The 15,302-nt window shown below is 46.3% G+C and overlaps 3 protein-coding genes across 6 annotated transcripts in view; 1 reads left to right on the top strand and 2 right to left on the bottom strand.

Moving 5' to 3' along the window:
• The window catches only part of LOC109487385 (UPF0547 protein C16orf87 homolog), a 13,542-nt gene extending 9,446 nt beyond the window's left edge, over positions 1-4,096 (top strand). For 2 of the 4 annotated variants that reach the window (XM_019791369.1, XM_019791373.1), the window contains exon 6: positions 2,870-4,096. Coding sequence is in view for 2 of the 4 variants with exons in the window: in XM_019791370.1 (XP_019646929.1) it covers positions 1,367-1,454; positions 1,876-2,018; positions 2,329-2,482; positions 2,751-2,869; positions 2,903-2,914 (516 nt within the window). In the remaining 2 variants the exon portion in view is untranslated. Of the gene's footprint in view, positions 1-1,366; positions 1,455-1,875; positions 2,019-2,328; positions 2,483-2,750 lie in introns of all 4 variants that reach the window. The other 2 variants (XM_019791370.1, XM_019791368.1) reach the window with 2 other exon arrangements.
• On the bottom strand, positions 3,311-11,543 carry LOC109487382 (HEAT repeat-containing protein 3-like). Its single transcript, XM_019791360.1, has 15 exons — positions 11,291-11,543; positions 10,748-10,920; positions 10,163-10,384; positions 9,554-9,663; positions 9,056-9,199; positions 8,534-8,691; positions 8,303-8,371; positions 7,818-7,917; positions 7,489-7,649; positions 7,127-7,203; positions 6,760-6,884; positions 6,149-6,234; positions 5,711-5,854; positions 5,131-5,307; positions 3,311-4,836 (listed from the first exon to the last, which is right to left on the bottom strand). Exons 1-15 carry the CDS (start codon positions 11,429-11,431, stop codon positions 4,738-4,740), a joined length of 1,986 nt encoding a protein of 661 aa, XP_019646919.1. The 5' UTR covers positions 11,432-11,543; the 3' UTR covers positions 3,311-4,737.
• Positions 11,544-11,920: 377 nt separating this feature from the next.
• Positions 11,921-15,301, bottom strand: LOC109487342 (nitrogen permease regulator 2-like protein; the record flags this gene model as incomplete). The annotated part of the gene is made up of 4 exons (XM_019791319.1): positions 11,921-12,922; positions 13,361-13,650; positions 14,444-14,587; positions 15,116-15,301. Coding segments are annotated over 4 exons (945 nt in total), but the record flags the coding sequence as incomplete, so codon positions are not given.
• Position 15,302: the final 1 nt, after the last annotated feature.

Below are 15,302 nucleotides of genomic sequence, written 5' to 3'. Positions count from 1 at the left end.
AGGAAGGTCAGTGTCAGGATGGTTACAGGCTGTGTCAGGCAGAAAGGTTAGGAGAGAGGGTTAAATATCATGTCAGGTTAACCTTCCAAATGTCAAGTCAGATTAGATCAGCTTCCTGGTAACCAGGATTCCGGATAGGCTTCTGGTGCATGAGGGGGACAGTTCAGGGGTCAGTGACCTGTACAATCGTAATTACCTCCATGAAAAATGGAGGTATTGTTTTTGGCGGCATCTGTCTGTGTGTCTGTGTGTGTGTGTGTGTGTCTGTGTGTGTGTCTGTGTGTGTTTCCGCAACTTTGTAGTCAGCATAACTTCATAACGCCTTTATGGATTGTGATGATATTTGGTATGCTGATAAGTCTTAGGAGGACAAAGGTCAAGGTCAAATATGGGCCTCCTGGTGGATGACCTTGGTACTGCAGCAGAACTTCCGGTTTTTGTATCTTTGGTCTTGAACATGCTTGGGTCTTGAATTTTTGGTGACAGATAGCTTTTCCTGTCAGGAATAAGTGGTGTGGGTTTGGTCCCCCTAGCAGCTTGTTCAGGAACTGCAGGGGCCTTTGGGCGAAATCTTTGAAAGCCAATAAGTACAGATAGGAACATCATATTTTCATCATTTTTGGTGTGTAGGTATCTGACAGAGAGATGTACATAATTAACTGCAAATTATGCAAATGAGGACTTTATTTGCATAATTAATGAAGAAATTCTATAATTACAGTGTTTTACATTATAGAACTTTCATACATGTAATGTATGTAACCTATGGCAGATGAAACATCAACAGATACTAATTATGCAAATTATGACCTAATTTGCATAATTAATGCAAAAAATCTATGATTTCTCAATGGTGAATGATGGGAATGTCATACTTGGGACATCTTTAAGTTAATCAAAAGTTAACATCACGATGCATATATTATGTTAATGCAGAGGTCATTTGCATAATTAAAGAAGAAATTTACATTTACATATCAAGCCCATATTTCATGGAGGTATGAGATCTCGGAACTCTTGTTCTGAATGTGCTGATGGTGCAATGGTTTCCTCTAGGTGTCTACGTGACACTTGTCAGCCCCCAAGTGTAAGCATCACCAGCGTTAATAAGTGCAGATGTGTGCACCTTTATCTGTGGTGTGGGGAAATCTGCCTGTGAGGGACAGGTGTGTGAAATTCTGAACATGACAGTTTGTACTACTACTACTACTAGTAGTTTCCGTAAGTTTTAAGAGATGAGAACACCACAGCAGTATAGACAGTAGTATATGTAACTAGTGGGTTATCTTGAATGTCTAGCCAACTGTTCCTAACACATATCAATACATGCAGCTGATATATTATAACTCTATGTCTGTTTCCCCAGATCCCAGTTGCCTGTAAAAGTTGTCCGTGTGGCCACCTCTTCATGAGTAAGCGACCTTTGAACCCCAAGCCCCTGTCCGCAGCCTCAGGTGAGAAACTTAGATACTGTAGTGTGTCAATACTGTAATTCCTGATCTTTTTGTTCTTTACTTTTACTTATGTTCACTGTTTTCATTGTCACCTCTGTACAGTGAACTTATCATTACAGTTAACAAATAATTCCTGGAGTTTCTTTTTCCTGCACCTGTCGCACTGTGAATATATAGTTCCGTAGTTTCTGTAGTGTGTCAATAATCGTTGTTGATTGTTGTTGTTGTTCCCAGACGGCTGTCCCGAGGACAGCAGGCAGGGGGAGGAACAGGATGTTGTTGTTATTGATCATTGTTGTTATTGATTGTTTGTGTTATTGTTTACAGATGGCTGTCCCGAGGACAGCAGGCAGGGGGAGGAACAGGATGTTGTTATTGACTGTTGTTGTTATTGATCGTTGTTGATTGTTGTTGTTCCCAGACGGCTGTCCCGAGGACAGCAGGCAGGGGGAGGAACATCTCGCCGACCCTGACTGGAAGGAAGGTCAGGACAAACCTGTCAGGGTCAAACGTCGAAGGTCAAACCGCAGCTGTATCACAGACACCGAGAGCTTCATCAAAAAGGTCAGAGGTCAATAGCTCAATGTATCGTGATCACCGGTGATCTTCACTAGGTGTAAGTTCCTGTCAGTCAAACTGGTGTCATGGCAACAAAATGGTCGGCCATATTGGTGTCCCACTGGTGTCAACTGTTTACTGACGTAGGACACCAACATGACCACAAATGATCGCTCACTAACTATCAGTGATCCCGAGATGTAGATGGAAAAGCACAACCAGAGTAACTTAAAGCTGAAGGAATGTGTGCTGGGTTCTTTATTGTCACACCTGCGGAGTGTGTGCTGGGTTCTTTACTGTGCCTCCTGTTCCATAGGTGACGTTAGAAGCAGACAGAGATGACACCAACAGTAACATCAGCGAGGCCAGCGCCGCCTCCACATCAGCCGAGCAGGGGGAGGGAGCTCCCAGGAAGAAACGGCCGGGGAGGCCAAAGGGCACGGTCAGCAAGAACAAGGACGGGAACAGCGGTAAGTCTAACTATCCTTATTCAAGGACACAGTCAGCAAGAACAGGAACAGCAGTCATACTGTCCATATGTATACCTACACCCAAGGGCACAGTCAGCAAGTAAAAGGATGGGAACAGCAGGAACATTTCAGTATGGCTGTGTGGCCTTCGAGACTTTAACTCAGTAGACAGCTCAGTTGTATTTGTACAATGGCTTAGACCCTACAGTTTGTTCTTTGTACGAATATAATTATCATCTCTAACTGTCCCTTGTGTTTCCCTGTTCAGCTGAGAAAGAGAAGAATGCGGAGGAGGAAATGTTCAACAACCTGACGTTAGAACAGAAGCTGCTGTACTCCATAGCGCTGGCAGACATCAACCACAAACTCAGAGGACAACGCTTCAAAATACCGGACTAGAACACAACTCAGTGCTTCAAAATACCGGACTAGAACACAAACTCAGCGCTTCAAAATACCGGACTAGAACACAAACTCAGCGCTTCAAAATACCAGACTAGAACACAAACTCAGCGCTTCAAAATACCGGACTAGAACACAAACTCAGCGCTTCAAAATACCGGACTAGAACACAAACTCAGCGCTTCAAAATACCGGACTAGAACACAAACTTATCGCTTCAAAATACCGGACTAGAACACAATCAGCGCTTCAAAATACCAGATTCCTGGCCCTCTGCATTTGTTGCAATGTTAGCATGAGAGTTACAGAGTAGGAGGCACTAGGAAGTGTTTAGTTTTTATATAATACTAATAGTTTAAGTTAGAATCAGTAGCTTGAAGTTGTGAGCTTTGCCAGTGGGTCCTGTGGCATGTTTCTATCTCTCTATTTCAGTCTTTCCATAATGAAGCAGTTTTATTGACTGAATCTTACAAGTTGAAGTTGAAGTGCCTTCAGATTTTTTCTGCATCCCTTAACACTGTCCAGATATCTTTACCTTACGAAACCTGGAGTCTAAGTAAAGGTGATGTTTGCTTGTGCAGGTTTTTAGAATAGCTCTGACCAGACTGGTCTGGGTCCCAGTATCTCCGGGATATTCCTGTACAAAAATGTTAGAAATCTTCAGACTTCACCTTTCTTGGATTCTGCCCTCATGCTTAAAAATGTCTCCAACATAAATCTCATTGATATATACTACAGGCTTTGTACAGACTTACACAGAAATGGCGGTCCGTCGGTTAGAAAACTTGTAAATAAATTAGATAATGTTCCTAGTCAAGTGTTTTTGCCAGCTGTGCCATTACAAACTGTACATTTCAAGTCATTCCCTGTGATGGTGCAGAGCATAAGGGATAATATTTCAAATTGAGGAATCCGTATTGTACATACATGTGTAGCAAAGCTAGGATGTCCTTTCTAAGTGCACTTGTGGGTGTAGATTATGCTCATCCAGACTGGGTAAGATTAAAGTGTAGCCTTCAGCAGAGTGTATTATTTTGACTTGATTGTAAAGAATAAAAAGTCATACAGAAATTCTATATTGATAACAACCAAATGTACTTGTGCTAATCATTGTTTGGGATGCTGGGTTTGTTTTTATAGGCAAGGAGTGTTAGGAAGTTAGGGACACTAGAAATCGTGTACTATTTGGAAAATATTAGACATTTAACTGTTTCAATGCAGTGTTCCATGACTTGTATGAGCTACATGCTTGTATATATATATAAGACAGTCACCACAGCTAGGACCCAAGTATAGAAGAAATAACACGATCAGACTGGGTGTAATTTGAGGACTAAATTTATTCATTTTCATATATATATACATTGTACAGTGTTTTTCCCATCTTACAAAGTCCTTACAGTATTACATGTTACACTGTACTGACATCTCGCAGTACCCTGGTATTAGTATGTTACTCTGCGCTGGTAACTCACTGTATTTACGGTCAAATACAGCTTCCATGGAGGGGGGGGGTAGTCAATGACAACAACTGTGATTCAATTTCCCTTGAAGTTCACACAAAGCCTGATAGTTTCATTTTCATGAGTGAAGTGCTCATTCCAAGGCAACCAGGTGTATAGATCAAGCCCAAGACATGGTTAAAATAGATAAATTACAAAAAATATTTTTGTAGGAAAAGACACAAAAGCTCTGCCTTGCATGTCTGTTTTGGAGAATAAATCAATGAACTGACAACTTAAAATATTGATAAAATAAAATCTGCCATCAAATTGTCCCAGTTCCCAAGATAGTACCCTCAATCATGACCCCCTACCAGCCTTCTGCTGTGCCCGGTGATCCCTCAGGACCCCCTAGCAGCCGTCCTTGTACTTGATGAACCTGGTGAGGTTGACTCTTGCGTTGTCCACCACAGGGAAGTGTTCTCCCAGACTTCTCCTCTCCTTGTGCACCTGCATGGGGAAAAATTAAACAGGAACTTGAGTAAAACAGAACAGAAGTTTGTGTCACAGTTTTCAGATAAAATAGCCTGAACTCAAGTTGCAAAATCACGGTCAAATTGAACCAGAAGAAAGTAAAGTAAAGCAACAGAGAAGATAACAACTACTGTTTGAACTGTTTGCTATTATGAGATTCAAGACTTTTATGAAGGCAGTGGATAATGAATAGTCCCTCATTCTGCATAATGAGTGGGTTTTGCAATCTTAGTTGGACTGTAGTCTTAAGAGGTAAGAGATAAGCCCCACCCTTGACTTGAAGACGGGGCAGATCTGCCGGAGTTTCGCCACGAGCCCGATGTCAGCTGCCACCGCGTCCACCTGCGGCCCGTCCCCGAACATGTCAAACATGGCGTCCAGAGCCTCCGCCACCACCCACAGCACCGCGTCCTTACCTGCGACCTCCATCAGGAACGTACCTATCAGCTGGGGAAGGAAGGTCATAGGTTACACACACAATCATGACCCCTGACCTATAACCCACAGCACCGCGTCCTTACCCGCGACCTCCATCAGAAACGTTCCGATCAGCTGGGGAAGGGAGGTCACAGGTCACGACCTCTATGAGCCCATCCTTCCCACAACCTTCATCAGGAACATCTGAGGAATGATGTAATTAATATCAACCAAGAATTGATGTGTTCAAAAACTAGTTTTTTTCCAAGAACTATCGCAGAGTGGCAGAACTCGACCAAGCATCACTATAAAGCTTGAAACAACTCCTGCATTTGAATGTGAAAAGATTGAGTGTAACTAGTCGTTCGGTGTAATGTAGCCAGCTGCCCCTACATGCGTGGTTATACTGGCTATACAGATACAGAAAACTCACCTTGAGTTTCTCTCCCGAGTCGGGTTGTTTGGCCAGCACGCTGCCCATACTGCCGGCAGCATTCACCACGTTAGCTCGCACACTCGGGCACAGCGACTGTCGCCCAAGGTCACACAGGACACACAGCTGTTCCCTGGACAGCGGCTGTGGGTGGGGAGGGGGGCGGCATGAGTGAAGATGGGACATAACAGGAGGAAAGCTCTACCACAATAGGATACTGTGTCAGTACGAAATTACAAAATTTAATGTAACTGTTTCGTATCTCACCTGTGTGACCTGTACACACCTGAGTGACCTTGACTCACCTGTGTGACCTTGACTCACCTGTGTGACCTTGACTCATTTGTGTGACCTTGACACACCTGAGTGACCTTGACTCACCTGTGTGTCCTTGACTCACCTGTGTGTCCTGTACACACCTGAGTGACCTTGACTCACCTGTGTGACCTGTACGGCTGCCATCCTCTGCAGGAGAGATCGGATGGCTCCTGTCACAGCTTCCTGGAACTCCTGATCACTGGACACTGGGCAGGTGGCAAGAATGTACAATTACACAATCATATACATGTACATGCACAGATAGCATACACCAGCATAAACATACATGTACACATCAGGCCTGGAAACTGGGTAGGCGGGAAGAATGGGTTACTTTTCCAGATTTGTTAGCTAATGTAATCTTTTAGTCAACCGAAAACAGAGCCATGAAATCTATAGTATTTTAGTTTCCCTGAAATACACCTCTCAATGTTCAGCAAAATGTTTCAGATTTCAAATCTATAGGAATTCTGACACTGACAGAATATACCCAGTCTGGCATATATGCAGATTGCTACAGCTTTGAGCAGATCTTTTGGTGCCTACATACATGTACAAGACAGCATAAAATTGGCAGGGCAATATCAAAGACGCTACCGTTTGGCTGGTAAAAAAAACATATCAGTACAGAAAGAAAGCTTGATAAAAATCCCAAATAACACGTCGACAAAAACCTGTAGAGTAGCCTGCTACCAGTGTTAGTGGTTGGGAAGATGAACTGTCAGCTTTACCTGAGAACAGCCCCATGAGGTGGTTCCCGACCTGCACCAGCCCAGCCTCGTCCATCCCTTCTCCATCCAGAACTGCCAGCATGTTCCTTAGACACAGCAGCGCTCGTCTCTGTACGGTAAGTAATCTGGGAAGGAACAAGTCTTAGGCTTAGACACAGCTAACATGTTCTCATGTTCCTTAGACACTTGTACGGCTAACATGTTCCTTAGACATAGTGGAAGGAGCATTACTGGTAGTCTTAGCTTTAATCAAGACATAATTATTATACTATTAGATGAATTCTTCATAGGATTATACGTGCAGTTGTAATTAGTATTATAGTTTCACACAGGACTATCAGATCTCCTGTTGTGAGTTCAGGTTTACCTTTTCAGTACCGGCTGCCCGTGAGGTGATGTTGCCAGACTTTCGCAGCCCTCGGGGAGAACTGTCCTGTCCAGGACCTGAGAGTACAGAAGGGGCATGGTCGATACATTCACTGTACAGCCAGTAACATTAGAACAGGCATGGTGGAGACATCTGAGCATATAGTAACATTTGGAGACAGGCAGGGTTCCAACAAGGTAATCTGGGACTTGATTTTGTAGAGTTAAGTACATGTATGAGGCCAGGATGCTGTTTAGAAGAATATTGGGAATCCTAGTGACTTCCTTTAGAATAGCAGGTGAAGAAAAGCAGTCCAAATCCCTGGAACTGAAGTTACTGTAGTTGTGTAGTAAAGCTTGTACCTTCCTGGGCAGACTGTGGCTGATGAGTGCAGTGTGGGTCTCGGCCGACAAGCAGAGGGGGGTCATCAGGGGAGTACCCCCCTCCTCTGTCACGTCACACATGGTCACCTCGTCACTCGTGTCACTGCTGTCCATGTCCTCCCATTCCTCGTCACTGTCATCTGAGGACACGGGGAAACAGCTCGAATATAGCACAAGAACAGGACTACAACAGCACTACAAATAGTACAAGAGTAGGGCTATACTACTCACACAGGAACAAGGCTAAAATAGCACAAAAACATGCTTTCATTTCTAGAAACCACACTAGTTTGGTGGACCAGTCCTACCCTCAGGCAGACACATGTTTGCGATGATCTCCAGAGCCGTCTGCTGGGCCGAGAGGAGCGCCATGACCTGGTCCAGCTGCGCTTGGGTCGCCGCTGGCAACTGCAACAAACAAACAAACAAACAAATCTATTTGTAAACTAGAAAGGTAACATTTGCAAACTATCTGCATGATGTTCACATGGTCTGGCCTAACAAAGCACTGCTCTGTTTATTCTTACTCAAACACATTCATACACATAGGGTGACTGGCCCCTCCAACTCTGTCCTGCCACTTGCTACATAATGTAACCACAGGGTTACTACTGCACCAGTAACCATGGTAACAGCCATCCGGTCCAGGTCATTGACCTTTTTGTTTGGAGAAAAGAAGAAGATGAGCAAGAACAATGGAATGAGCAAGACCTTCTGCAATGGTAAACATAACTACTAGGTATTCCCCAGCAGTAAGGTTCCCTGCCACACGACCACAGGAGGAAGGACCCACCTGGTTCTGCTCAGGTGTTGCCGGTCTCGCAGGTCCGTCTGTTTCTCCGTTCATCTGTTCCACAGTGCCCTGCAGAGGCACAACAGTCTTCTCTGTCATAAACATCAAAATGTGATTCAGCAAGGCAACGTGACAGTCAGCAATCAAACCGATCATTGCAGAAAAAAAGTCCCAGATTTTCCAACATGTAGGATCAGGATGACCCTGGTACATAGCTGGAGTCAGACTTACGTTGTTGTTGGTCTGCTGTTCTCCCAGCATGCCCCTCAGGCCGGATATCGCCATGGTAACGTCGTGGTCCAGCGTCTCGGCCAGAACCCGCACCACGGCCTGCAGGGCTTCTGATTGGCTGCCGGCCGGGAGCAGCGTCTTCAGGTTAAAGATGCAACCTGCAGGTGGCAGGACAGGTGTGTTACAGGTGTGTTACAGGTGGGACAGGTGTGTTACAGGTGTGTTACAGGTGGGAAAGGTGTGTTACAGGTGAGAGGGCAGGTGTGCTACAGGTGGGACAGGTGTGTTACAGGTGAGAGGGCAGGTGTGCTACAGGTGGGACAGGTGTGTTACAGGTGTGCTTTAGGTGCGAGGACAGGTGTGTTACAGGTGTTTTACAGGTGGGGCAGGTGTGTTACAGGTGGGACAGGTGTTTTACAGGTGGGACAGGTGTGTTACAGGTGGGAGGACAGGTGTTACAGGTGTTACAGGTGTGTGACAGGTGTTACAGGTGTGTTACAGGTGACAGAACGTATCCCTTACCTGCGACTGTTGTCCTGAGCAGCAGGCTGTCCACATTGCCGCCCCCCTCCCCCATCAGCAGTGCCTCCAACAGCTTCAGTGTGTCTGCAGAAAACTGCTGCAGCACCTCTGCGTTGTCTTCTGTCACCGTCTGCAGACACTGGGCTGCACAAACAAACAAACAAACAAACATGAACAACTCAGGACCACAGAAAACTGCTGCAGCACCTCTGCGTTGTCTTCTGTCACCGTCTGCAGACACTGGGCTGCACAAACAAACAAACAAACAAACATGAACAACTCAGGGCCACAGAAAACTGTCTGCAGACACCGGGCTAGCGCTGTATGGAAGGACACAAACAGCATTGAGCCATATTTTACAGTGTAGAGCAGAATAACCAGCAAGATGCAACACTCACCACAATACAAAATCCTAACACTATAGGAATTTCATTTAAGCTCTATTACATCTGTATTATGCTTGATTTAGGAAAGTGCAGTTTTAAATGTCAGCCTTACCCCCCGCCATGGCCAGTGGTAGGTTCCTGTCACGTTGCCGAAGACACAGTAATAATGTAGGGAGAAGATTCTCCTTGTTAAAGATGCAGACTGCTGTGCTGCTACTTTCACTGTAACAAGAATAAACAGTAACACTGTAACAACAAGGGAAAATAAACAAGGAACAAATTGAAATCTTCAAACATGATGCCTTGAAGGAAGACCTGGCCTGTGCATCTGACCTGTGTTTATCACATGACACTCACCACAGGTTCCACAGCAGGTGTGTTACAGGTGAGACAGGTGAGAGGGCAGGTGAAAGCTGACACCACACTCACCACAGGTTCCACAACAGGTGTGTTACAGGTGAGACAGGTGAAAGGGCAGGTGTAAGCTGACACCACACTCACCACAGGTTCCACAACAGGTGTGTAACAGGTGTGTTACAGGTGAGAGGGTAGGTCTTACAGGTGAGAGGGCAGGTGTGAGATGACACTCACCACAGGTTCTACAGCAGGTGTGTTACAGGTGAGAGGACAGGTGGGAGGGCAGGTGTGTTACAGGTGTTACAGGTGAGAGGGCAGGTGTGTTACAGGTGAGAAGGCAGGTGTATGAGGACACCATACTCACCAGAGGTTCCACAGCAGGTGAACGGCCTGGTATAATATTCTCCACACCGGGTCTCTGTCCGCACTCTCACTCCCAGCATGCCTTGCACCAGCCTGCGTGTCGATTGGCTGGCTGTCGGTCAGCTGACCTGTGACCTGTTTGAGCAGCGCGACCAGCGGGGTCATGACATCCTCCTCCACCATGAGGTCGCAAAGGTCGTGACCTCCGCCAACCGTCATGTTCCTGGGAGGGGAAAGAAACTCTGACTCAGGACAGTTTGGAAAACCACCAGACGTTCCACTGACAAAAAGTAGTGGATGCTACCTGGAACAGTTTACAAAATCTAACCAGTTGCTTGAGTAACTGTTTTCTTGTGTATTTCATTATCTGGATGTCTAACCTTCAATGAGTTTGAGTTTGAGTTTTATTCAGATCCACAATTAGCCTCATAAGAGGCTATTCTTCCTGTGGTCTACACATTCATGATTTACATACATATGTAGATGACAGATGACAGAAAGACAGAACTTATTTCTACGTCAGTCTGTAACAAAGAACATCACAGTTGAAGAAATGGGTGGTGATGATGATGATGCGAAGCCCTACCTGAAGACGCCAGCGGCCCGTTCCCTGACGGCTTGGCTGGGGTCCAGCAGCAGCGGACCGAGCGTGCGGACTAACCGGCTGTCCAACAGGGCGGCTAGACCGGCCTCCTGTAGCACCAGGCCTGCCAGGGTGGTGCACGCACACTCTCGCTCTTCTGCTGAGGCTGACTGCAGCTGGGGGGGTACAAACTGTGTGTTACAGGGGGGTAGGATTAGGGGGGGTAGGTTAGGGGGGGGGGCTCCTGCAGCACCAGTCAGCAACTGTGTGTTATGATACTGGAGGAGGGCGAATATGGGGGCTCCTGACATACCAGTTCCATCTGCATGGTGCACAAACACAACCCCTCCCCCTGCCCCCTGCCGTGCATGTACCCCTCCCCTGCCCCCTGCCGTGCATGTGCCAGTGAGTAACGCTACCTTCTCACTATGGCCTGTCCGATCTATCCAGAACCCCCTCCCTACCAACATCCCCACCCACTCACGCATCCTCACACACCCCCTCCGCCGTACTGTAACCCCCTCCCCCTGCCCTGCACGTGCCTACCTTCTCCACGATAGCCAGTGCCGGCTGCTCCCCGGTCCCGTTGCCGGCCCCCTCGCCCTCCCGAAGCGCCTCTGCCACACTGGGCAGCCCGGTGGGGCGCGCTCGGGCGGACTTGTACTTCTTATTCCTGCTTTTCCCCATCTCGGACCGGATCTGACCTACTTAGACCGTCGGGAAGTCTCCATGCGCCATCGGACCAGACGTCGTAATATCGGCCGCAAAACGGCAGGGGTCAACGCCGGTCAAAGGTGGAAGGTCATCTCCCGCCAAATTCGAAACATACTAGTACACATAGCGTTATAATCAAATTCTCTATGAGACATTCGTGCAGCATCCTTGGATTTGTAAGTTGATTTTACTACGTAGGTTTATCAAGCATATTATGTCCTTTGTAAGTGCAAATAAATAAAATCAAATTTCAAAATCAATGAATATTCTGGTTAAATAAATAAGCTGCAATATAACACCCCTTTCAGTAAATGCTATGCAACTTTCCATTCAGACCAGAAATGAATAAATAAGATCAAAATCAATAAATATCCTGGTGTAATAAATAAACTAAAACAATTTATTAACACTCCTTTCAGTAAACGCCATGCAACTTTCCACTCAGACCAGAAATAGTTCTCAGAACTTTATTATCAAGATGACAGAAGATTGATTTTCAGTCTCAGGCATGGACATGTCAACACTCCATAGTTACAAGTTCTTCTTACATTTGTACAAGAAAACAGCAGAATATTTTCCCGTAATGTTAGTTATTGTTACCAAGTCTAACTCTGATGGAAGATTCATAGGATAACTTTGTTTATATTCTTCTATATACATACAAGTATCTATATATTCTCATTTCTTACATTGGATGCTCTCATACAAAAGCAGTAAGATGTAACTAATTTTACTGATACTTACTTACAATAACAAATCACATAACAATATCATTTTGGCTATTTACAATTTCACACAAATTTGCTTACATATATACAAGGAGCTCCATCTGAAATTTTTACTACATTACTATTTTTACTACTTTACTACACTACTACAACTACTACTCATCAATATAACTCTTCTAGTTCCAGCAGACGATGTCATAAACATGAAGGACATGTAGTCTTACAGCAGATCTCCCTTAATTACTTTTATTGTGGTCACTTTTACGTACATATTTTTAAATGTGTCACTGTTGTAAAACACGCAATTTAGCCTGTGGCTTCCATGTGTTTTGGACGAATAAACCTTTCAACATCATTCATCTCATCACAGCTGTACAGTCATACTGTATGACTGTTTGTTTGTTTATTTGTTTATTTCCAGCAGACGACGATGTGTGGGTCACTCTCCACCTTATCCTCCAGTTCCTGATACGTCATGCCAGTCTTACAGCAGATCTCGTCGTAGCTGTGCAGTCCCGTCATCCAGCGTGTCCACGGTTTCCCCGCGCTGCCGAACTCCGCGGACGAGAGTTTGACCGGGTACTTCCGCACGCGGCGGATCATGCCCTTCGTCAGGCCGAACTGGATCAGCCGGCGCTCGTCCACGTTCTGAAGCTGGGCCGCGTGACGGGTGCAAAGGTCGCGAACCGTCGTTCCCGCGCCCAGCCCGCAGTACAGCGTGAACACATCACGGAACCTGCGGAGAAGTAAAACGGTTAGTGTCGCGTACCTAGACCCACGTTCTGCAGACGGGTGCAAAGGTAACGCACGGTGGTTCCTGCGCCCAGCCCGCAGTACAGCGTGAACACGTCACGGAACCTGCGGAGTGATAGTAAAAGTACGTTGTACAGGCATAATACAAACAAAAATGAGTAAGTTAGAATCCAAGATGAAATACGAATTCTGCAATATATAAACTGCACCTAGGCGGAGTGTGGCTGGGGTGTTTAGGTTAGGGTTAGGGTAAGGGTTAGGATTAGGCTTAGGGTATGTATGAAGTACTGCACCTGGGTGGGGTGTGGCTGGGGTGTTTGGGTTAGGGTTAGGTTAGGGTTAGGGTATGTATGAAGTACTGCACCTGGGCGGAGTGTGGCTGGGTTAGGGTTAGGGTTAGGGTAAGTATGAAGTACTGCACCTGGGTGGGGTGTGGCTGGGGTGTTTGGAGACGTAGGCGAGACACTCGCTCTGCAGCCGTGAGTCCTGCACCAGTGTGTGGATGTCGGGCGTGCAGACGTAGACGTTGGAGTACTGGAAGATGGGCAGCAGCGTGATGACTCCGTAGTACAGCATGTTCTGCACACAGATGCGCACCAGGTTGATGTCCACATCTGCCTCCTGGGCAATCCGCTGCACGTGGTTAAACCCATCGATGTACGGCAGGATCTGCTGAGTTGTGAGGTCCCACTGGCTCGATACAAACGACTCCTGGGGGGAAACAACAACAAACATTTATACTTATACACCGTCCTTACCATTTATTACATACATGATGTATGTCAGCAACAGTACAGTAGGCATGTATGTATGTAGCATCTGCTGGGTGGTGAAGTGCCACTCACTCACTCACTCACTCTCTCCCATAGCTTAGTCAGCCGTCGGGGCAGCATGATGTTTGGCCAAGTTCTTCCACTGCTGGCAGTCCTCCGCCAGTCTGGCCATCTGGTTGGCTGTTACACCAGTCCACTCTTTTAAGTCTGTAATCCATGACCGACGGGGACGTCCCCGCGGCCGTGCGCCTTCCACCTTACCCTGGAGAACTGTATGTGACAGTGTGCCTTTGGCCCTAGACACATGTCCGAACCACTGTAACTTTTTCTTCTTAACTGTGGCCAGGAAGCTGTCGAGTGGGCCTTGCAAGGTGCCACTGGCTTGATACAAACGACTCCTGGGGGGGGAACAACAACATGAAACATTTGTCTATAATGTTACACGATAAGCAACAGTACAGCAGACATGTATGTATGTAGAATCTGCTGGGTGGTGAAGTGCCACTGGCTGGACACAAACGACTCCTGGGGAGGAAAACAACAAAACAAACATTTGTCTATAATGTTACAGGATCAGCAACGGTACAGCAGACATGTAAGTATGTAGGATCTGCTGGGTGGTGAGGTCCCACTGGCTCCATACAGATACATGTATTACCAACACACTTTCAAGACTGTACCTTCTCTTAACGAAGGAACACAGGCACATGGTGCTTAAGACTTTATAGTACCTTGTCTTTAAGGAAGACGGGCACGTGGTGCTCGAGCACGACGGGAGGCTCCTCGGAGGTTGGGACGATCTTCAGGTGCAGCGTGTTGGACTCGTTGATGGGGACGCTGCAGGTGCCACAGGTGTTCAGCTGAGTCAGCAGTTCCTGGGGGCGGGAACAAAAAATTTCTCATGACTGTCTTTCAGTACCTTGTTTCTTTCTTTCTACCTTTTACAATCTACAAAACATTTATCTTAAGTCCTTGTACTAGAGTACTTAAATATTCATATCTGTGACGTGTTGAGATACAAAATCACCCACCCATGCCAGCCCACGTATCTGTATAGCCGGTATAACCGCCCTTCGGCATAACACACCAGCTTCACAGGCACTCGGTGCGGCAGCAGCTGGCTAGATTTCACCATGGAGGTTCACTTTCATGATTTCACCAAATGACTTGTTAGTTACACCTAACCCTTGAACATCTAACTCTAGACATTGTTTTTTTTTTAAAGCTAATAAACTTAAAAGCTATCTAATGCTAGTGCCCCTACTGTACTTCTGTCCTTGATGACAAGTTCCACTCTGCGATAGTTCTAAAGAAAGAATGAATTTTTGAACACCTCTAAAGAAAACAACAGAGGTACAAAAACACATCCCCGCCCGCCCCTGCCACGCCCCCGCCCCTCCCACCTTCATGACTTGCGGCAGCTTCTGTTTGCTCTGCTCGTCCGACAGGAACCCGGTCTCCAGCTCCAGGGTGGTCAGGTATCCCGCCAGCTTCTTCACCACGGGCTCGTACCGCTGGCTGTCCGCGTCCGACCCGAACACGAAGCACAGGTTAAACAGCAGCGCGTTGCGGGAGTACTTCGCGTTCTGG

Source organism: Branchiostoma belcheri, unplaced genomic scaffold (assembly GCF_001625305.1).
Source record: "Branchiostoma belcheri isolate BF01 breed outbred unplaced genomic scaffold, Haploidv18h27 scaffold88, whole genome shotgun sequence".
Taxonomy (NCBI): Eukaryota; Metazoa; Chordata; class Leptocardii; order Amphioxiformes; family Branchiostomatidae; genus Branchiostoma; species Branchiostoma belcheri.
The sequence above is the reverse complement of the archived record's forward strand: the minus strand, read 5'-3'. Positions and strand labels throughout refer to the sequence as shown.